This window comes from Podarcis muralis, chromosome 4, assembly GCF_964188315.1.
Source record: "Podarcis muralis chromosome 4, rPodMur119.hap1.1, whole genome shotgun sequence".
Classification (NCBI taxonomy): domain Eukaryota; kingdom Metazoa; phylum Chordata; class Lepidosauria; order Squamata; family Lacertidae; genus Podarcis; species Podarcis muralis.
In genome coordinates, this window is record NC_135658.1 from 95,136,129 (window position 1) to 95,159,397 (window position 23,269).

General features: G+C 45.0%; 1 protein-coding gene across 2 annotated transcripts in view; it reads left to right on the top strand.

The window, feature by feature from the left end:
* DNAJC3 (DnaJ heat shock protein family (Hsp40) member C3) overlaps positions 1-23,269 on the top strand; it is a 44,415-nt gene that overhangs the window by 5,158 nt on the left and 15,988 nt on the right. Inside the window, exons 1-6 of one of the 2 annotated variants that reach the window (XM_028728308.2) lie at positions 139-339; positions 4,171-4,281; positions 8,648-8,772; positions 10,061-10,135; positions 20,563-20,715; positions 22,451-22,632. In XM_028728308.2, coding sequence (XP_028584141.2) covers positions 258-339; positions 4,171-4,281; positions 8,648-8,772; positions 10,061-10,135; positions 20,563-20,715; positions 22,451-22,632 — 728 coding nt within the window. In that variant the 5' untranslated portion in view covers positions 139-257. Of the gene's footprint in view, positions 1-138; positions 340-4,170; positions 4,282-8,647; positions 8,773-10,060; positions 10,136-20,562; positions 20,716-22,450; positions 22,633-23,269 lie in introns of those variants that run through there. The other variant, XM_028728309.2, reaches the window with a different exon arrangement.

The following is a 23,269-nucleotide window of genomic DNA, read 5'->3' on the forward strand; positions in this document are numbered from 1 at the left end:
GTGGGCGGCAGCGGGCTTCGGTTCCCCTTAACGCGCATGCTCAAGCCTGCCGGGGGCGGGGACTTTTGACAGTTCGCCTCTCCTGCCCTCCACGTTCCCCTTTGCGAGGGGGCGGGGCAGGCGCCCGCGCGGCCAATCGGCGGCTCCCACGACCCACCCCGTGGAACCTGGCTCGGAATGTTGAGAGTTCCAGAGTTCCGAAGTGAACTTCTCGGCGGGTCGGGCGGCGCACGTGGGGACGGAGCGGCTCCGCAGGCATGGTGTCCCCCCGGGCTTACTCGAGCAGGCTGGGCTCGGCGCTGCCCTTGCTTCTGGTCCTGTGGGACCTGCACTACCAGGGTGAGGAGGAAGCGCTTGCTGCTGCGGGACTGGGGTGGGCAAGCCCGGGCGTTTGCTTAACCGGGAAGTAGGGCGGGTAATTACCAGGAGGAAAGTTAAGCGAGTTGTTTTATTTTTCAGAGGTGGGGAAACAGTGGCAATATATGAGGTGCTGCAATTTAGGGCGCGTCGACTTTTCCCCCTTCCAAATCGGGTGCCAAAAAAGTCACAGCGCTTGCGAATCCAAAAGGTGTTTTGGCTAAATTAGTATGATTCAGTTGTGCTTGGTAAGTAGAAAGTGTGTGTAAAATAGCACGGAAACCATAGAATTGTACAGCTGAAAGGTACCCTAAGGATCATCTAGTCCGACTTATTGCAAAATGCAGCTGTCCCATATCTTGATCGAACTCGCAAACTTGGGGTTATCGGCACCATGCTCAACTAGCTGAGCTATCCAGGTATGCTCAGAAATGATTGCCAAGTACTTGCCGTTGTATTGTATGTTGTTGTTATTATTAAGGTAAAATTAAAACTACTTGGTTTTTCGAAAGCAGTTTACGAGCTTTAACATAGACTTACCAAGCTAAATATTGCCCAGCCACAAAAATAACAGCAGATTTGAAGTCCTCACACCCAAAAACATGTTTTGAAGACCTCTCACTGAAGAAATTGGCAAAAATTAAGTTTCACCCCCTAAAATGACAGCAAAGCTGTCCTCCTTGGGATGAGAGGGGGTGGGTGCGTGCGATTTCAATTAATAGTGAACGGCAAAATGTGAGCTGGCTTTTTGGGCCCCTACAGAGTCTAGCGTGGGTTAACGTGTGGAATATGGACCTGCTCATCTGCTGGCCGGTGCCCAATGGTGGCCCCAGCAGGGCTCAGGAAGGGGCTTGGGTGGTGTAGCATAGCAAATATGTGCGAGGGATCCTATTGTGTGTTGTCCTTAAGGGGAGGGACTCAAGTTTTGCCAGTAGTACTCATGACTCTTTGCCAATTGTTGGAGAGAAGAGAGGTGCAAAGGGAGTCCTGTCTGTGTCTGTTCAAAGATGATAAAGTATCCTCTAGCATTTTTCAGACCAGAAATATCTTATTTCAATTATATTCAGTGAGCCTTGTTCCCTAGCAACTGTTTAGGATTTCAGTTTAAGAATATGGTTTGGGAAGTGTCCAGCTAAAATCTTGCTTATTTTCTGGCATTGCTCAAATCTCACTGTGAGTGACATTGGGCAAGCTACACCTCCTCCAGGCTCAGCTGTTCCAACTGTAAAGTGGAGAGGACATTGTTATCCTGCCTTAAGTTATAGAACTGTTCTAATGATGTAATAATGTGTGTGAGGCACTTTGAGCATGTAGGAAGATATAAATATTTATATAAATTCTGATGACGATATTGTAGTAACACAGCATTTCCTGTTAGTAAAAAGCCGTTGTTGGTGTGTTGTCCTGAGCTCCTTGGATATTATTATTATTATTATTAATTAAATCTGTATACTGCCCTTCATCCAAGGACACAGGGCGATTCACAACATAAAAATACAAAATGAGAGCAGGAGATACATAATGAAACAAAAGCACAGCAAAACCAATAACCCTCTCCCCTCAAATACATGTACAAGGTCATAGAATGTTATTCAGCCAGAGACTGTTGAAGAGGAATGTTTTCGCCTGGTGCCTAAAGGTATATAACGAAGGCACCAGGCAAGTCTCCCTGAGGAGAGCATTCCACAAATGGGGAGCCACCACAGAAAAGGCCCATTCTCATGTTACCACCCTCCAGACCACTCATGGAGGAGGCACACAAAGAAGTGCCTCAGAAGTTGATCTCGGGCTCAGGGTAGGTTCATATGCATTTAATTTGTGAACCAGGCAATTGCAAATACTGTGTAAACAAAAATTTCCACAATCACAACAACCACAATAGTGTTTCGAAGTCCATCCTTTCTGTGCTTCCTTTATCCTCACATGGGTGGCTGTGACGTGGGGTCTATGGCTATCAAGGCAGTATGCATTATAGATCTGTGCACTTGGTGGTCAGCATACATAGGTCAACATATGTATGATACTATTATAATGCAATCTATTAATTGGCTGTGGGGCATAGCCTGAAGACGCATGAGGTCACCACCTTGCTGAAGCTAAGCAGGTCTTGTCCATGCCACCTGAGAACCAGCTCTGGTCAGTGCCTAGTTGGGTGACCACCTGAGAGCAACATACATGCCACCTTGGGTTCCATGTCAGAAGAAAGGTTCCATGTCAGGAAATAAATAATCCTAATATTTTGAGTTTGCAGGGGCACATATGAAGATCACGTGTCTTGAGATAGGAATAGAATTGTGTCTAGTGCTGTTGCTGTGCTTTTCGGCAACCATAAGCACATTTGACTGTAAATAAGCCCTGATGAACCCCATGTGACACTTCCAAATAGATATGTTGAGGAGCAAGGGTAGATCAACACTATATATTTTTAAAAATTAAGTTTAAAACACACTCAGCACATATTTAAATCCACACCGCTTCTCGCAGAGAGTCCTGGGAAATGTAGTTCGTTAAGGGTGGTGGGAATTGTGTGTCTCTCTGTGTGGGAAACTACAGTTCCCAGATTTCTTTGAAGGAAACCCGTTGCTTTGAATGTGCTTTAAAAGTATTGTGTGCATCTGCTTCAAGGTATAAAATGCCCCATCCCTATGCATTTAGAATAATCACGTGGCACAGCCCTGATGGAGTGTACCACTTCAGACTGTAGGTGGGAGGAGTTTCCTGCTGTAATGTTTTTTGGCGTAGAAAACTCCTTGGATTAGAAAACTTGCACATCAAGAAGAGAATTGTGTTACGACCCCCCACCCCACCCTCACTGTCTTAGCTTTGTAACTACAGGGAGCTTCTCTGAGACCTATAGACTAGGGGAGCAGGTAAGCCGGTAGCACCCTTAGCATCTAAAGTGGGACAGTCTCAGCAGTACATGGTTATTCTGAATGAATAAATTGACTTTACATTTAGTGGTTGTATGTGGAAAACTGCAATCTTGGAGTTTTGTATTTTGTCTTTGAGGGACACACTTGCATGCATTTATATATGATTTCTAGCTATATAAATACTGGCTCTGGTTTCGTAAGATAAAGTTGAACTCTTTATAGCTCACTCATCTCAAGTAATAAGAGTCTTGTACAGCCTCCATAGACACTCACGTAACTTTGCTTTCAGTTTTTCTCTTAATAACACCCAGATAACCGCGCTTCATATTTTTTGAGGGCATGCATGAGGTAAGAAGAGATTGCGCAGATATAATGTAATTTGGCCTCCAGAGTTTTTATTGTCCGTGATGATGCGTGAAATGGGGAAGGAAATCATCATATTGGCTGTCAGAGCTCAGTGAGTCTGTTGAACATTTAGAGGGGAAAGTTATTTGTACTTGAAAATGGCGACTTTGATTTGGAAATCGGTGTAAGACCAAAAAAGGAAGGGGAATTTAAAAAAAACACCCATATTCCTTAGTTCCTTCCTTTTCTTTCTAAATACAGCTAGCTAGAAAGTACACAGAAGTGTATTTGTTTGCGTTGGTGACCCCATTGAAAGCACAAAATGCGCTTGAGGGCAGCAAACTGAATTAACTTTATAAATCTTATGACTATTACGTATTTAATGATCTGAGGGAATGAACTCGTTTTAACTTTGAGAAGGAAACAGAAATTGCATCATGGCTTGATAGAGTATGCAGATTTTTATTCTGTTTTATTCATATTCACGTATGATAACGTTGTGGCATCAGCTTGGAGGGAGGAGGGAAGCAAATAAAATAGTAAAACAATTCAATTTCTTTTTTAACGATATTAAATGTTTTTTTTCTTCATTCAGGTGCGGAATGTGGGATAAACGCAGAAGTCGAAAAACAACTTGAAATGGGAAAGAAGCTATTGGCGGCTGGGCAGCTGGCAGATGCTTTGTCTCACTTCCACGCTGCCATAGGTGTGTGTCGAAAAGCAGTTGCATTTCATTTAATAGCGTTTGACTTTTGCCAAATTTTTGTTCTACTCTCTTTTACCCACAAGTTCACTGTTCATCTAGAAAAACCTTTTCCTTGGTGTACCATCCCTCTTACTGATACGTAGTATTTTGAAAAGTAAGCAGCACATTGCCTCCTGTCTTGTTCCTTTTGTTCAGGATCACTGGTCGATGTTGTCTAGTATGTTATGCCTGCTCTTCTTTTAATTCCTGGTGAGCTGCGTATTCAGCTAAGTCTGCAGTAAGGAGTCTTTAACCCCCTCCCCGCCCATCCACAGCTGAAACAAAGACTATATACCAGGCATGTCCAAAGTCCGTTTCAGGGGCCTAATCTGGCCCGCTGTTTGGTTACATCTGGCCCCTGTGGCAGTATATCTCCTGGGGCAAAATCCTGAAAAAAGCTCAACAACTTCAATCCTAAAAAAGTCAACAACTTTGGTTGGCCCTCACGCATGTTCACTTCATCACATCTGGCCCTCTTTGAAAAAAAAGTTTCAAGTAACAATAAGCCCCACAGAAATCAACAAGACTTACTCGCAACATGTGATTGTAGTTGGGATCAGGGTACACGTGTCATAATTTGCAAATGCAGCTCCAATTTGATGTAACAATCCCCGTTTGACCTACCGCGGTTTATCAGTCCAGGAATGAGCTGTGTACCTGCTGCATTCTTCCTCCTTAATTCAAGGACCTGGTTTCTGTAAAGTTAGATCTGACCCTAGTTTTGTATCCTGGTTTGAAGGAGCCCTTAAGCCAAAGCTTACCGGTTCAGAAACCAGGGAAACCATGGTTAAACTAGGCATGTGAGGGGAGGAAGGTGCATGCCGACACATGGCTTGTTTCTAGGCTGGTAAACAATGGTTCATTGGACTGCGGTCATGAGGTCTGAAGCAGGCCTTTGCCTTAGTAGTGGTGACTTTTGAATTTTCTGTCAGTTAAATGGGCATGCCTGGTGGTAATGTTGTCCTTGGTGCATTCTTTAGAAAAATGCAGCGTGTAACGACAGTCTATATTGTGAATTGTACAGGACTTATCCAAATCTCCCGGATGTCTGTGGGCTCTGGGTGTTCAGAGTGTGATTCAGGCCTGCTTAGGGAAATCCAGGGGGTTAACACACTGACCCACAGGCTGGCATGGGCCCAAACCCGATATGGGACCTTCATCCACATATAAAGCAGGAGGAGTGAGTATGAGGTGTAAGTGGGAGAGGAATGCTGAACTGTCCCCCATGTTTTCTCCTTGCCTTTGGTTGCTCCAGCACTTGATCTCCATTCAGGACTCTGGTCCTATAACTTTTAACTGTATTTCTATGTGAACGAGATTGATGCAAGGAAAGAGAAGGGCACCAGGTTTGGGTCACAGCAAGGGGCTTGCCCATTGCAGCTGAATCCTTCTAAATGGAGAGCTGCTTTATATGTGAAATTTGTGCTACGCAAATGTAATCTCCCATGTATGGGAGAGATCAGGAAAGACTCAATCCTGTGTGAATAATTGCAGAAAAACCCTCCACCACTTGGATTGTGTTTCAACTTCCCTGCCTTTCTTGGAAGAAAAATTGTGTAGGTTTGGGCCTGATAGATTTTCTCTGCGGCAGGTCAGCTAGCAAACATCATTGTGGCAAGGAATGTGACAAATGTTTTAGGCTCTTCTTGACTTTTTCTACTTTCAGGGCTTCTCTCGATCTACTCTGCTTTGCCCCTTTGACAAGGATGCTCCTGATAAGCATTTCCAACCCATGAAGCTTGGGCTAAACTTTGCAGCGATTTTTTCTGAATTGTTCTTAGCTACTAACGTGGTTAAACTTGAGCTCCCAATTTACCGAGTCGAGGCACCAACAGCCATCCATTTCGTGCGCCGGGAGAAATCTTCTGGCTCGGAACGCTGAGCTTGCTTTTATGCAAGCGATAAGATGTTCGGCTTCCTTTTAGATGTAAACAGATGTTGGGGCTGATGGATGGTCTGTGGTAGCTGCGATCCTGCACCTCTAATCGCAAAACCTGGATCTTTGGCAGAGAGTAACAGATGAGTCTTTGTAGGTGTCTTCCATTCTAGGTGTTCTCTGCCAAGAAGTGGCATTTTTTGTAGCGCATTGAACCTTAATTTCTTTTCCTGCTACATGGGAGGTGGCACTTAATGATTAATTTGGGGAACTGAGGAGGCAGTTGGGTTTTCCCTGATCTGTTACAAAAGCTGTCATGTGGCTTCATAACATGAGCTTTCCACATAATGTGGGCTCAGGACGTGTTCTTAGATTTTCTCCACCACCTGTTGATGACAGACATCTACCTTACAGCAGGTGTTGGGTAGAAAGGTTATCAACTAAAGGAATGGAATTCAGCAAGACTGATTCCTGGCACCTCATATTGTTGCAAGTTTAGTATCGGGAGGATTGGGAGCATGGGATATGGAATAGCAGGAAGCAATTCCCAGAAAATCCTGCCTGTCGCCACCACTTTTACAGTTTTCTGGCTTGGTTTGTTGTGCCAGGACAAAAGGGAGCTTCAAAGGGTGTTTAGCTATCTAGCTTTACCGGTAGTTGAAACAAAATAAAATTGAATAAAATTAAAAAATTCCTTCCATTAGCACCTTAGAGACCAACTAAGTTAGTTATTGGTACGAGCTGACGTGTGCATGCACACTTCTTCAGATACCTTTACAATCATATACCCATGATTGCTTTTAAAATATATTTATGGTGGTTGTTTCATTTGTGTTTTGCGGTTTATGGTTTATCTTGTGATGGGAAAGTCTTAAAAACAAGTGTGTGTGTGTGTGTGTGTGTGTGTGTGTGTGTGTGTCCGTCCGTGTCCCCTACTCTGGCTATTGGCATCTCCATGCTGCTGAAATGTTGCATCCATTATCTGAGGTCATGGGCTTAAGAATGTTGCCAAAGGCACAAATTCAGGGAACACAAATTGTGATAGACAGGAGAAGTACTTCAGTAGCAGGAGTAGGGAACCCCTGGCCTTTGAACATAACTAGAGCGGCGGGGTTCCCCCAGGCCATTTCTGCCAAGACCCACCTACCTGCCCTCTGACCTTTGCAAGGCCTGGCAATCAGCTGGTCATTGGTGCTTTGCAGGCTGTGCCTTTGATTTCAAACCACAGGGGCAAAAATGAGTCCTACCTAAATGAGCCTACCTATCAAACTTAGCCCATAGGGGAAAGATAAGGATGTTTCCATCTACTGCATCTAGTTCTGTGGACAAAGGAAACAATATTTTAATTGCGGGGGGGGGGGGGGGGCTAGCTCTCTTTTTTGTCATGCTTTTTGTCATGACCCCATTTTTTATTTTTATTTTTTATTTTTTTGGAAAGGTGTGCATGGCCATGATTTGGCTCAAGTTGGGCAGAGTGGGGATTTGTGGATTTCATGAAGCCTCGCCTTATCCCTCCTGCCCCCTCCCCACAATTCAAGCTCTGGGAGAAGTATGTGGTTTGAAGCATTGAGAAACTCCTCCTTAGCCAGGGGTAGGCAGCCCAAGGCCCAGGGGCCAGATCCGGCCCAATCACCTTCTCAGTCCAGCCCACGGACGGTCCGGGAACCAGCGTGTTTTTTCATGAGCAGAATATGTCCTTTTATTTAAAATGCATCTCTGGGTTATTTGTGGGGCATAGGAATTCGTTCATTTCCCCCCCTCCAAAATATAGTCCAGCCCCCCACATGGTCTGAGGGACAGTGGACCGGCCCACGGTTGAAAAAGGTTGCTGACCCCTGTCCTTAGCAAAGCCTATACAATGCATCATTCTTGGTGCGGGAGGAAAGTTTTGTACTTCCATTCAGTCCTATAGCATCCTCATTGTCTGGGATGGGAATAAGAAGTTAGGGTTGGCATGTTTCTGTCCCTGCTGATTGCTGTATCAGCAGAATTAATGGGGATTCTTAGAAGAACACGCCACCTCTGATCTCCGGTGAGATGGTTATTTGGCCCTCCGCAAATGAGAGACGCGGGAGCCTGCACCAAAATGTAAAACGGCCTTCGAAAGGCAAGCCTGCAGTTTGAGATAAAAAGCTTTAGCATGTAGGGGGCTTGACTTCATTCCACAGCTGGAATCCACTTGGATGCTCACCTCCCGAAGCCCTAAAAAATAACCAGGAAGCTGAACGCTCCTATGTGCGTGTGATTTTCATTTTTCCCCCCATTAGCGTTAATAGTGTGTGCCGAACGGCTGTCCTATGGAAACGTTCCCTCTGCTAATTAAATGGTGGTATCAGGCTGTTTAAAAATTCTGGTAATGGCACTGTTATTTCTCCTTATTGCATGCTTAGTTGTATCCAAAGATTTGGCTGGCTTGAGGCTATGTTCTGATTGCTGCTTCTTCACTTGCAGAAGGGGACTCTGATAACTACCTTGCCTATTACAGAAGAGCCACAGTATATTTAGCCATGGGCAAATCTAAAGCTGCCATTCGTGACTTAAGCAAGGTGGTTGAATTAAAGCAGGATTTCACATCGGTAAGCAATACTTTCCAGAGACTCCTCCAGGGTGGATGAAAACGGCTTTTGTCTTTGTTTTTTATGTTGCCTTTTAAATGGGAATCTTTTTTTCTCTCTCTAGTAAGTGGCATAATCCAACAGAAAACTTTTTATTATCCTATAACTTGGAGAGGTTAAATGTAGACTGAAATTCCAGCAACTGCAGGATACAAAACGTGCTTTAGGAGAGAGGGCCACCTTTTCAAAGTGTTATTTCAGCTACTGATGGGATTGTAAGGTACCTAGTATTGTGCTGATGTTTTGATGCAAAGTAGGAGTGACTACTGAGTATTGAAATCAAACCTACATAGATTCCTACATGCCCTCAGTTTTTTGAGACGGATTCTTCAGTGGTCTCCCTGCCCCCTTTTCTAAATCACTAGATCACAAACTCCTTGTGGGCAGGGATGTCTATCATTTTGCGTATGTTGTCCTGTAGAACATTGTGCACGTTCCTGCTGCAGTTCCCAAAGGTTTAACAAATCAACCATCTTCCCATGGAACCCTGGGACTTGTAGCCCTCTGAGAGGAACTGGAGTCTCCTAACGGCTCTCGGCATCCTTAAGAAACTACAGTTCCCAGGATCCTTTGGGAGAAGCCATGACTGTTCAAAGTGGTATCATAGGGCTTGAAATGTGTAGTGCACATGCAGCCCGTATCTCTTCAGAGGCAAATTCGGTTGAATTCAGTGGGGTTATTTAAAGTGGGAAAATTATTGAACGGGAGTGGTAATAGACAGCCTCCCCAAAGGCTTTGTAAGGCTGGGGATTCTCAGTGGAAAATGCACCCCCACCCCCCAGTAAGTGACCTGTGCCTCATAATACAGATTCTCTCTTCCTTGGCTATCTGGACATTTAGCTTATGCCCTTTGACTCTTGGTTCTAGCTAGGCAGCTTCCCAAATAATTACCTGGGGTGGTGGGAGGGGCAAAGGTACTTCACGGGACAGCAACAAAATGCTCCATGCTTTGAAATAGAAAATAAATATGTGTTGAATGTATGTGTGCCTACACTTAAGAACCGCATTCATTCATTCATTCATTCATTCGTTTAATTTTCTCCCCACCTTTCCAAGGTACTGAAGGTGGCATAATTGATTCTCTCTCCTCCTGCATAGGGTAGCTTGGGATGAGAAATAGGGGCTACTCAAAGGTCACCCAGGGATTCCAATGACTGAGTGGGGATTGGAGCACAGACTTCCCTTAGTTTTGCACTAGGTATGTCACACGGTGTCTTCCTATGTTACGGAACTCTTTCCTTTATTTTAGGCGAGGCTGCAAAGAGGACACCTGCTACTGAAGCAGGGAAAGTTTGATGAGGCAGAAGAGGACTTCAAGAGAGTGGTAAGTAAGAAACCTTAATAATGGGGTTATTGAAATATGGAACAGCGCCCCGTGCTGAAGAAAGGTGGTGCTTTGCACATATCCAGTGCGTGTCACACAGGGTAGCTCCTATGTCACAATGGCAGAATAAATATTTTTTAATTTGTGCAGTGCTAGGAACAAGGGGAAAGTGGGAGACTTCTCTGAGCATAAAACTCACTAGATAGGGTACTGATATTTCAATACATTTCCACAATAGAAGCAGCCTGGAAAGGAAACTGCTAAACTGAAGCAATAAAGTAACAGCACAGTACGCTTACTCTCATGTAAACCCCACTGTGTACGATATGATTTGCTCTCTATTCTACGCATAAATTTGCAGCTTAACTTTCCAAACCCTTCGTGAATTTGTCCAATCCATTTTTTTTAAGTCATCTAAGCTAGTAGCCATCGTGACATCTTGTAGCTGTAAATTGTATGACTTAAATATTGTGTGAAGAAGTGCTAGTGCAACTGGTCTCTCCAGATCTAACACTAGTCAGTTTCAGTGGATGATCCCGAGTTCTATTCCCTCTCATAAATTTCCCTTTCTTCACAATGTACAATTTCCGTATGTTTGTTTGCTACGTAGCCAAATGAATATGAAGGGGAAGCAGCCGAAATGATTCAAGTTGTTATAACATTTCTGGGATGCTTACTACTGTAAATCAAAAATATTAACAGGAAAATGGGATTTTGAACTCTAATAGGGTTTGGAGATTGAGAACTCTATCCAGAGACAGTTAAAAATCCTTGGAGACAAGAGAGCCACGATTTAAGCATGACTGACTTGAGGCCAAAGTATTAAAAATATGAAAAACAAACACACACCTCTTTCCCAGCACAATAATTTCTACCATAGTTTTGTTTGCTGGTGAAACATAGGCAACGAGTGCTCTCTATGATTTTAAACAGTTCTGGAATTTCCCCCATCATGTGCATGTAGCATTCTTAATGTGATTTGTGCTCTTGAAAAAGCCTTTTTTAAGGTTCCATTGGCGACTGATCTTTGTTTGCAAGGGGAAACTGTGGGTTGTATCCATTGCAATGGTCCTGTTCATTCAAGGACTTCTGTGTGCACAATGGGACGGCAGCTCCTTTCTCTGTGCCCACAGTCTGTTCGGGGGGGGGGCAGGTTGTTTCCCCAAATCCTACGGGAGAGGAAGCCCCATTGCGCAGATGGAAGGGCGTGTGCTAATGGGACAACTTTGTTGGAGACCATGCCATTAGTCAGACCCAGGGCTGGTACAGAATCTGCCTGATATGCCTCAGTGATATTCACTGGCCCTGAATAGCCCTGGGTGCTGGCCCATTTTAAGGCATCTTGATTGGGAGTGACCACCAATAGACCCCACCTGTCCGTAGGCAAGAGTTTGCTGTGCACACAAACCATTGGCAATATTTAAGTTAGAGTTACAGTGGTACCTTGGGTTAAGTACTTAATTCGTTCCGGATGTCCGTTCTTAACCTGAAACTGTTCTTAAGGTACCACTTTAGCTAATGGGGCCTCCTGCTGCCGCTGTGAAATTTCTGTTCTCATCCTGAAGCAAAGTTCTTAACCTGAAGCACTAATTTTGAGTTAGCGGAGTCTGTAACCCGAAGCATCTGTAACCTGAAGCGTATGTAACCCGAGGTACCACTGTATATAGCAGCTCCTTTGCAAGATGATTATCTCTTTTACTTAACCTTTATCATCATAGGGTGGGGTGCTCTGTGATAATCCAGTTTCAGAAACCTTTTTCCTCTCACATTGTAGATAACACTTTTGGTAGCTTCTGGTCTTTCTGTGCCTATGTAAATGCCTATTAAATATAGCATCACACTTTCAGAAGATATAGAAGCATGATTATCTCACCAATAGGGTAAAGAACAGCTTCTATCCGTGGGCTGTTAGGCCGCTGAATGAAAAGATAACAACAGGGCAACTGACTTTCGGGTTTGGTGGGTGTGCGTCAGTAAACGAGAATTAAGACTAAGAGAGCTGAGTGGGGGGTGCTCGTGTAATCTCACTGTATACAAGTTGTACAAGTGACAGTAAACTATTTCAATTTCAATTTCTAGCATTTCCCTTTTTGCAAATCAAACCTTTTTTTTAGAAAGGGGAGGCTATAAACAGAATAAATTATAAGCTTTCCTTGAGAAAGTTAAAGTGGCATGTTGTGTGAAGCTACGATGTGGCATCTTTCAAGCAGAATTAGTGTGTTGCTTGGAGGAATAAATTTAGCCCTCCAGATGTAAGGAATTAAAAGCGGGCAGGTGGCTTCATCAACCAGTTGTGCTGCTAAAGCCATAAAGTTTGGCTCTGTGGAAGACGGTTTTGTCTTTTATGTGGTGTGAGGTGGTTCTGCAGACTGCACTTGTAAAAGAGAGCTTTTCTAGATGGCTTCTGGAATAGATGAGCTCATAGTAAATCCCACCCCTTATCAACTGGCTTCCAGAGGAAAATAGGAAGCAGAAATGTAGATTTCACAGGGATTATCTTTCATGCTGCACAATGGAAATCTTTTAAGTGTTTCTTATGCTGTGTGGAATATATGCAACTACAAAGATTTTAGCACCGTGGTAATTTGGGTGAATGTGTGATCAGTCCCAAGTCGGGGACTGTGTGTGAATTGGGCCCTGGTGAGTTTGCCCCATCTCTGTCTTTTTAAAATGGTATTAATATGTATAATGAAGAGGAGGTCTGGCAGAGGGTGCATAACAAACAAGAATTTTAATAACAAGGGGATTATTGGCGACATAGCGGTGCAACGTGCTGCTTCTTGCAATACAAAATTGAAATTGGTAGCACAGGGACTGGAAGGTGACTCAGACAATTCCTAGTATGGCAGATTAAGGGAGACACTAGACCATAGGCATCGTCTCTCTCTGGAACCACAAGTGGAAAACTTATTGTTCATTTTGTATTGTTCCACTAGAGGCCAGCAAAGACTATTATTGAAGACCAACGTCTTCTGTCAGCTTCTTGTCAGTTGTGTTTTTCTAATGCAGAATGTCCTGTTAAGTTTTGTATCCTGCCTATTTGATTAAAATGCTGCCTAGCCAATAGAAGAGGGCCTTCTGGCTGTTCCCTCATTGCAAGAAGTGAGGTTACAGGGAACCAGGCAGAGGGCCTTCTCCGTAGTGGCGCCCGCCCTGTGGAACGCCCTCCCATCAGATGTCAAGGAAATAAGCAGCTATCTTATTTTTAAAAGACATCTGAATTCAGCCCTGTTTAGGGAAGTTTTTAATATTTAATGCTGTATTGTTTTTAACACTCGATTGGGAGCCGCCCAGAGTGGCTGGGGAAACTCAGCCAGATGGGCGGGGTATAAATAATAAATTATTATTATTATTACTATTACAAGCCTTTCTGCTTTAAATAGGCCATAGTGTTTCTCTCAAGACAGTGTGATTCCTAGTTATTATATATTTACAGTTATTAAAGGTAAAGGTACCCCTGCCCGTACAGGCCAGTCTTGACAGACTCTAGGGTTGTGCGCCCATCTCACTCAAGAGGCCGGGGGCCAGCGCTGTCCGGAGACACTTCCGGGTCACGTGGCCAGCATGACAAAGCTGCTCTGGCGAGCCAGAGCCGCACATGGAAACGCCGTTTACCTTCCCGCTAGTAAGCGGTCCCTATTTATCTACTTGCACCCAGGGGTGCTTTCGAACTGCTAGGTTGGCAGGCGCTGGGACCGAGCAACGGGAGCGCACCCAGCCGCGGGGATTCGAACCGCCGACCTTTCGATCGGCAAGCCCTAGGCGCTGAGGCTTTTACCCACAGCGCCACCCGCGTCCCTATTTACAGTTATTATTATTTTACAATTATTATTTATTTTAGTCATAGTTCTGATTTGTTTGTGGGACGGTTATGCAGCAATGAACATTCATCCTGATGTGTTTGCGGAGTGTTTACACATCTCAATGAATTTCCCTGTCACTTTCCAAACCACAAAAAAATTCATAAAAAAAGAAAAAATAGTGCAGGATAGCTCAGTTGGTTAGAGCGTGGCGCTGATAGCGCCATGGTTGCAGGCTCAATCCCCCTATGGGACAGCTGCATATTTCTCCATTGCAAGGGGCTGGACTAAATGATCCTCAGGGTCCCTTCCAACTCTATAATTCTCTGATTTGTTGGATTAGGGTGAAAGAGCCCTTTGCGCACACCTAAAGTCATGCGAAGTCAAAACCAGATGGTGCCACCAGATGGCGCCAGAGAGCAAAAAAATCTTTGCAATTTTTACATAGCATTTTTAAAATTTTGTTATGACGATTCAATTTCTGACTTATTTATAGCGGGTTTTTCCTTTTATGTAGACCCCCTCCAGATTAGTGCTGGGAAGGAGAGAGGCAAGAGGGGAACCAACCAGAACTGCTCCCCAGTTTCCCACTTGCTCCTCCTCTGCCTAACAGCTGCTTTGGTGCCAGCCATGACATGTGATGATGGGGTTGGACAGCTCTGCAGCTCCACTCCTGATGGGTTGCTCGTTTGATTGCATTTATATCCCAGCTTTTTCTTTGGTGTACATTTAATCCCCGTAACAACCATGTGAGGTAGGTTAGACTGAGAGGCAGTGACTGGCCCAAGGGCACCCAGCGTCAGGAGTTCAGCCTACACTCAAGTAGGACCTTGGCAGAGACACATTCCCGACTGGCATGTTCTCTCCCTCCTGGTTGATCGTTCGGGAGCTTCAAAAGCTTTCTTCTGCCCGAACATCACAGCGACTGATGCCAACAGACACCGGCACACTTAGGCATCCGCTGTCGGAATTTCTGCTCGACCGAGCTGATAAAGCTCATCCTCCTCTGGCCGAGTCTTCCAGAATCGCCTCCGACGTGATTGATGACCTGAGCCTCTGATAACGCTCCTGGCACATCCCCCATTCAGCAGAGAATCAAAGCAGCACGCGGAAGTGATGAGATTTATGGCTACATGCCTATGCTTTATTTTCTAAGCTACACAGACAGAAAAAAAATACATCCTCTCTCTGTGAGAGCAGAGAGCAACTGAAAAACAAAGGAACAGGAAACCAGTAACATCACATCCATCTCCTGTCTTCCGTAAGACTTCCAACAGACTGGAAGGTCTCTGGAATGTAAACAGAGTCTTGTGACTCTAAGCAGCTGCACAGTAGCAAACAGAAACTAACATCCACAGAGTCTTCGCAGCTTGCGTAACAGACCTCAGAAATTCAGCATTTTGGCTAATCTACTTTATTTACATATAAACACACATGGAGCACTGCAACATGGCTCCCTCTCTCTCTAGCATCAGACAGCAAAGAGAAAAAACAAAGGACAATAGTCCCACTTCACGGAACACAGTAACACAAACATCCTGTCTCCGTCACTTCCCACTCTGTGGAGTCAAAACATATATTGGCATGTGAAAGACAAAAATCCCATGACTGCAATCACGGAGCAGGAGTTCTAACACCCAGTGAGGGAGGGTGGGGATTTGAACCCTGGTCTTCCAGGTCCTAGCCTGGCACTCCAACCACTTCACCACAACTTTGGAGTGCCAAACACACGAGCAACCCATAAACGGGGCTAATGGCTGTCAGTTACCAAGTGTAGGCAGACCAAATGATAAACATACCCGAGAGAACCTGGCGTGAGGGTGCAATCCTGGGCACACTTACCTGGGACTAAGCTCCATTGAATACAGTGTGACTTACCTCTAAGTAAATGTACATAGAATGGCATTGTGTGGGTGTCGGGTTTGGGTTTAGGCAGATATGAAGCCCTGATTCTCAAAGCAGTTTAAGAAAAGAGAGGGGAAGGAAACCACACACAAATCCTAAGTTTTTAATTTGTTGTTGTTGTTTCTTTTGAATTATTTGCTTTGTGTGTGTGAGGTTTTTAAAAATCTGCTTTCAGAAATTGATGAAACGACTTCTAACGTGCCTGCTGGTGTTTTATGGATTTATTTTTTTTAAAAAAAAATGTTGCACTGTGGGTTATAAGATTGGTTAGCTATGAAAATCTGATCAATTACATGACACCAACCTTAGGAATATGCAGGCTAGAAATGCAAGCTGATGAAGCTCAGTATGACAAATTGTTAAACCCAACACATGTCGCTGTGTTTTTGGCTTAACAAAGCAAATAGATTCATAAAGCAGAAATGAGATGCACATGCAAATAATTTTTAAAAGCAGTTTGACCACTTCCATCTCATCTATTTTATACTGTTGTTAAACTGCTAATTAAGCTGTACTAAATGATTTTTTTTATTACCTACATTAGCTTGCTATAGGGAGGTCACTGCAGTATATTTTTTATAGCCACAAGTTCTGCTGGCATCATTATTTTTATGGCTAGAAAGCTTAAGTTGACAAACTTTTGATGGATATTCCCTATCCTGGTGGTGATTTCTTAGTATGACATTTTCTGTAAAAGGGTAAATTTCCTGAGAGAGACAGGAGGCCACTAAAAAGCCTACAGACCCATAAGCGATGTAAATATTAGACCATTTATATTGCACAGTGACCACGCAGACAAGTGGCGGATGATGCAAACTGGATGTCACTGATGTGCTGGGATGTAGGAGCAAAATCTTTTGTAGCACAATCTAATGTCTAATTGGAAGTAAATCCTTTTGGTGGGGCTTACTTCCAGGTAAATGTGCATAGGACTGTAACTTCAATGCGTATGGTCTGAAAAGCTGGTGTTCCCCAGTTCTCTTGTCCCATATAATGGCTTGATAATACACCAGTATGTCCGGGGGAGTTTTTTTGGATTCTTGTTACCCCACTTCCCCATGCTTTTCGACCAGCTAGCTAAGGTTACCACATTTTTTTTAATGAATCTGGGGACACTTTAATTAATTAATTACTATACGTTCGGGATGTTGATGCTGCAGCGATGGCGGTGGCAGAGGGGTGGCCGCCGCCTTGACCTCAACCGCCGCGTTTCCCCTTCCTCCGAGGCTTCTATCTCCTTTCTCCATGAGCCTGGGCAGCCACTGAGTTGTTGGTTCTTCAGTGGTGGTGGTGGTGGGGAAGTGGTGTGCGGTGGGTCAGGCATGGAAGGCGGAGAAGGAGGGCCGAGAGTGGCGGCAAGGCTCAGGCAGCGTGATGCCTCCCTTCTCATCGGAGCAGACCCAATCCCATTCCTACTTGCGTGCAAGCAGGAGGGGGCAGGGATCCCTCAGCTGGGAAGGGAGGCTTCACTGCCTTTCGGAGCAGCCCCATCCCAACTCCTACTTGCATGCAAGCAGAAGGGGGCAGGGATCTCTCAGGCAGCGCGATGCCTCCCTTCCCATCGGAGCAGGCCCAATCCCATTCCTACTTGCCTGCATGCAGGAGGGAGCAAGGATCCCTTGCTTGGGAAGGGAGGCTTACCATTGCCTAACTGAGAGATCCCTGCCCCCTCCTGCTTGCACACAAGTAGGAGTTAGGATGCTGCTCCGAGAGGCAGCATGAAGCCTCCCTTCACAGCTTAGCTGCTGGGGTCAGGGAAGGTGGAGCAGCCCAGAAGCTGTATCTTAGAGCCCCTGCACTAATTTCCCAGGGATATTAGATGAAATCCGGGGACATTCCGGGGATGGAATTTGTCCGGGGACTTATTTGCAAATCCAGGGACTGTCCCCGGGAAACAGGGACATCTGGTAACCCTAAGCTAGGCATGTGATTTATCCTCTGAAGCAGTGCTTCTCAACTTGGGTCCCCAGCTGTTTTTTGACTATGACTCCCATCAACCCAGGACGCGGGTGGCGCTGTGGGTAAAAGCCTCAGCGCCTAGGGCTTGCCGATCGAAAGGTCGGCGGTTCGAATCCCCGCGGCGGGGTGCGCTCCCGTTGCTCGGTCCCAGCGCCTGCCAACCTAGCAGTTCGAAAGCACCCCCGGGTGCAAGTAGATAAATAGGGACCGCCTACTGGCGGGAAGGTAAACGGCGTTTCCGTGTGCAGCTCTGGCTCACCAGAGCAGCTATGTCACGCTGGCCACGTGACCCGGAAGTGTCTCCGGACAGCGCTGGCCCCCGGCCTCTTGAGTGAGATGGGCGCACAACCCCAGAGTCTGGCAAGACTGGCCCGTACGGGCAGGGGTACCTTTACCTTTACCTTACCCATCAACCCTGACCGCTGGTCCTGCTAGCTAGGGATGATGGGAATTGTAGTCCAACCCAAGTTTGAGAAACACTGCTATTCAAGAGATGGGAAACTTCTGTCTTTCCAGATGTTGTTGGATTCCAGTTCCATCAGCACCAGCCAGCGTTTCCCCCCTGCAATATCTACAGGTTAATACACACCTTAACTTGTTGAAAGACAACTCCCCAAACCCCTAACCATTTGGCATGTGGACTGGGGCGGATGGGAGTTGGAGCCCAATAGCATCTGAAGGGCACCAGGTTTCCTGTGAAGATATTACAGCTGTTGTTGGAATGAAGCTCAGGAACGTGGCACATTTGCCTGTTACCATTTGACTGACCTCGTCTCCTCCTATTTCCTAGCCTCGATACCCCTTTTGTGTGTACCTTTCTCTTTTTGTTCCCCTTGGACTCGCGGATTTCACTAGCGTGGGAAGTAAGGAGGATGTATGGCCTTGTTTGCTTTCTTGTTAGCGCTCAAGTGTTTCCGTAATCATGATAAATATATTTTCATAAATCAAAAGGCTAAAGACGCCTTTTAAGAGTGCCCGTTACGAACGTGGGGGAACTTAATCATCATTTTATTATTTGTTCAAGTGTCAGATACACCAGGAATGGTTCGGAGACAAAAGTAAACAGGCCCTGCCTTGTGTGCGAGGGCTCACAGTCTAAATGACTGAAGAACTGCATGTCAGAAAATAGCAATGACAGGAGCTGAAGGCTTAAAAAAACCCTTTTAATTGGTTTTTGATTGCTTGCTTCCGTTCATCAGCTAACTCTGGGTGACAGGGACAGCCCTGGGCTGTTTTGCACCTGGAGTAGAATGGCACTTCTCCCACCCACCATCCCTTTCTTTCTCTCAATCTCTCTGTCTTTCCTTTCTGCCTTTTCCTTTCTTGTGTTAAATGATGCACAGAGAAGGAGGTTGGAGAAATGAAAATTGTTTCCCCTCTGGAATCTGCTGTCCAAAGGGAATGCGTCGTGATGTTTCATCAAAAGGTCAGACCTCCTCAGCGATAGGTGGTGGCTATAAAGAACATTTGGCTTGTTTAGAAATTATATTTGTATTCATAACATGAGGCAATGCATATTGAAATTTCAATATGTTACACACATTTTCTTTTAAAATAAACAACATTTTCTCCTCTAATATCCTGGAGTTATTCTCTCTCCCTCCCTCAACCCCAAATTCAGTAGTCTGACCTTCTGTATAAAACATGCCTTTTGCCTTGTTTTATGCACATAATTTATTTCTAACACTACAGTATTCTCCCAACAGCTTATTTAGCCATTATAGTGAAATAGTCTGTGGGAGGGATGTGTGCTTTGCTACCTTGGGTTATTTGGTTGGATTAGCTGCTGGGATTCAGGCTGACACATTGTCTCTATTACTAGCAAATTTCCATGTCTTTGGAGGGGAAAGGAGCCCTTTTATTCTGTATTTCCCCTGCGCGCTTGTGTCCTTTTATTTCACATTCTTTCTGTAATTGTGTGAGCCAGTGTGTATTTTCTAAGCAAAGCTTTTGTTGAACTTTGCACATCAGTTGTTTTGGCCGAACCAATTTGGTTCAGATGGTGAGTAAAATCTTGGGATCAAGGACATTAAATATTGGGGTGTTGTTATACGTTCAAAGCAACTCCTGGCCCCATATTCCAAAAAACAATAAAATCTAAATCCTACTGATGGCCTCTAGAGATTATTGACCTCCAAAAATAAAGGCTAGCGATGTTAGAATTTGGAGTTCAACTACATCTGCAGGTTCTTCATCTTTTTGTTTATGGGGTAATATCCAGACTTAGTCATGTTTACTAAAGACCCATTGAAAACAGTAGGTTTTAAGTTAGTCATGACTAACAAGCTCCAAGAATTTCCCCAAAGGAATTCAGTGGCATCATTTTGCTTTGTGCACGGCAGATGATGGGTTGTAGAATTCCTCCTTTCAGCGCCATCTTTAGCAGATGCGGCGCCAGCGTGCAAATATCCGTTCAGCGCCCTCAAATTACCACAGATAGTAGGGGGCACGAAGCTGTGCACTGCCAGCCATGGGGGGTGTGTGCACAACTCTCCCCCATGCCGCTGCAGGGATCGCTCTCCTCCCGCGGAGGCTTGGGAGGCAAGCTGCAAGCCCTACAGCCATATGGTTGACAGGGAACAGCTGGCGGGCGTGCAGGGAAAGGGGAGGACGCCGGCAAAGCCGTGCAGCTCCCCCACTCTCTGGGGCGCTCCTGAGAGGCCGGCGCCCTGGCGCAATGCGCCACTAAGCCCTATGGGAAAGACGGCTCTGCCTCCGTTTCAGGTGTAACTGTTCTTCGTCTTTCTGTGTTAATTTTTGCAGCTTCAGTCTAATCCTAGCGATAAGGAAGACACAGAAGCCCGCACCCAGCTGATGAAGTCTGATGAGATGCAGCGCCTACATTCGGAAGCGCAGTCAGCATACCTCATGGGGGATTATTACACCGTGATCGGTCTCTTGGATGAAATTCTGAACGTAAGTCTCAGAGGGGAAACGGCTGCCAAGGAATAATTGTGGGCTCTGCAGGTGGCAGATGAGCAACTCCTCTTAACAAACTCTACCTTGATATAACTCAAAAGTCTTCAGATCAGTTCAGCTTGAGGTCATAGTGAGCATCTGGCTCCCAGTGCCTGAATGGCTGAAATTTCACCACTGATTACTGCCTCAACAAATAAATTAGGCTGATTGTTTATTATTTGTTTATTTATTAGAATTTATATACTGTCCTATACCCATAGGTCTCAGGGCAGTTCACAGAAAAGATCAACATAAAAACCACAATATATATAATCAAAATAAAAACAACAACCCAATAACACCCCCCCAAAAAGAGCCACATTTTAAAAAGGCATAGGATGTCAATCAGTTCAACCAAAACTTTTATATATATGAAGGAGCGTCTCCACCCCCATTGTTCAGCCCGGACACTGAGATCCAGCGCCGAGGGCCTTCTGGCGGTTCCCTCATTGCGAGAAGTAAGGTTACAGGGAACCAGGCAGAGGGCCTTCTCGGTAGTGGTGCCTGCCCTGTGGAAGTTTTTAATGTTTGATGCTGTACTGTTTTTAATATTCAGTTGGAAGCCGCCCAGAGTGGCTGGGGAAACCCAGCCAGATGGGCGGGGTATAAATAATAAGTTGTTGTTGTTGTTGTTTTATATATAAATAATAATGCCAGCTGCTGGGAATCTTTAATGGGGAAGATGTTGTTGCGCTCAGATCCTATTTTAAGGCTTCCCATAGATATCTTGGATGCTAGACTAGATGGACCACTGGCCTGATCCAGCAGCGTTTTCTTATCTTCTGAAAGTGGGTTCTCTCCTGAAATGTTCACATCCGCTTCTACAACAGAAAATAAACCTTGAGGTAACCTCAAGGTTAGATTACTGCAATGCGTTGTACGTAGGACTGCTCTGGTTCGCCAGAAGCGGCTTAGTCATGCTGGCCGCATGACCCGGAAGCTGTACGCCGGCTCCCTCGGCCAATATAGCAAGATGAGCGCTGCAACCCCAGAGTCGTCCGCAACTGGACTTAATGGTCAGGGTCCCTTTACCTAAAAACATTGTTTTTAATAGGTATTGCTCTGTGTGCTGTCTACTGTTGTTGTTGTTGTTCATTATTAATTAACTGAACCCTATAGGGGACGCGGGTGGCGCTGTGGGTTAAACCACAGAGACTAGGGCTTGCCGATCAGAAGGTCAGCGGTTCGGATCCCCGCGATGGGGTGAGCTCCCATTGCTCAGTCCCTGCTCCTGCCAACCTAGCAGTTCGAAAGCACGTCAAAGTGCAAGTAGATCAATAGGTACTGCTCCGGCGGGAAGGTAAACTGCGTTTCCGTGCGCTGCTCTGGTTCGCCAGAAGCGGCTTAGTCATGCTGTCCACATGACCCGGAAGCTGTACGCCGGCTCCCTCGGCCAATAAAGTGAGATGAGCGCCGCAACCCCAGAGTCGTCCGCGACTGGACCTAATAGCCAGGGGTCCCTTTACCTTTAACTATACCTGCAGATCTCAGGGCAGCTCACAATATAAAAAACTCAAAATGCATAATAAAAACACAAAGGCAAACCAATAATCTCATCATGTGTGTAGAAATGGATCTTTGCCTCACCATAGAGGCGGCATCAAAATACATTTATTGTCCTTTTTGTAAAAAAAAAAAATGCAACAAGAAACGTTTTGGACCAAAGTCTCGCTTTCATTTTTGGTTTCTCAAGGTTTGTGTTTGGGCTGCAGAGATGCGGGAGCTTCGAGCTGAATGTTACATCAAGGAGGGAGAGCCCGGGAAGGCCCTTAGTGATTTAAAAGCTGCTGCCAAATTGAAGAGCGATAACACCGAAGCATTTCATAAGATCAGCACTATATACTATCAGCTGGGAGACCACGAAATGTCTTTGAGGTAAGGTTACTATTATTACCTGTAAGGGCAAAAATAAAAAAAGGCTCCTCAGAAGTAGTTGGGTGTGTGTGTCCCCCCCCAAAACCTGCACAGGTTGGAAATATGCTTTGAATATATGGCCCCGGTCCTGACTTACCCTCACAAGTTTACTATACTCAGTTATCAGAACTGCCAATCAGATTAAGAGGCTAATCGTAAGACAACTAGCCAATAAAGCTCCAGGAGAAGACATGATCCCAATGGAGATTTATAAGATAAGACCTGATTTCTGGTCACCCATTTTTGCAAAACTGTTTTCATACATTAACAGCTCAGGTCGCATACAGGAAGGGTGGAAGCTGAGTATAATTGCCCCAATATATAAAAAGGGTGATAAGAAAAACCCTGCCAATTATAGACCCATTAGTTTGTTAGATGTAGCCTCTAAACTATATGCCAGGCTTCTTCTTGGGAGACTGGAAGAATGGGCAGATACAATTAAGTTGATATCTGAAGTCCAGGCAGGTTTCCAAAGAGGGAAATCCACATTGGACCAGTGCTTTGTGATGAACTTTCTGCTATGTAAATACATCCATAATTTGAAGCAAAAATTATATGTCGCTTTTATCGATCTAAAGTCAGCTTTCGACACGGTCCC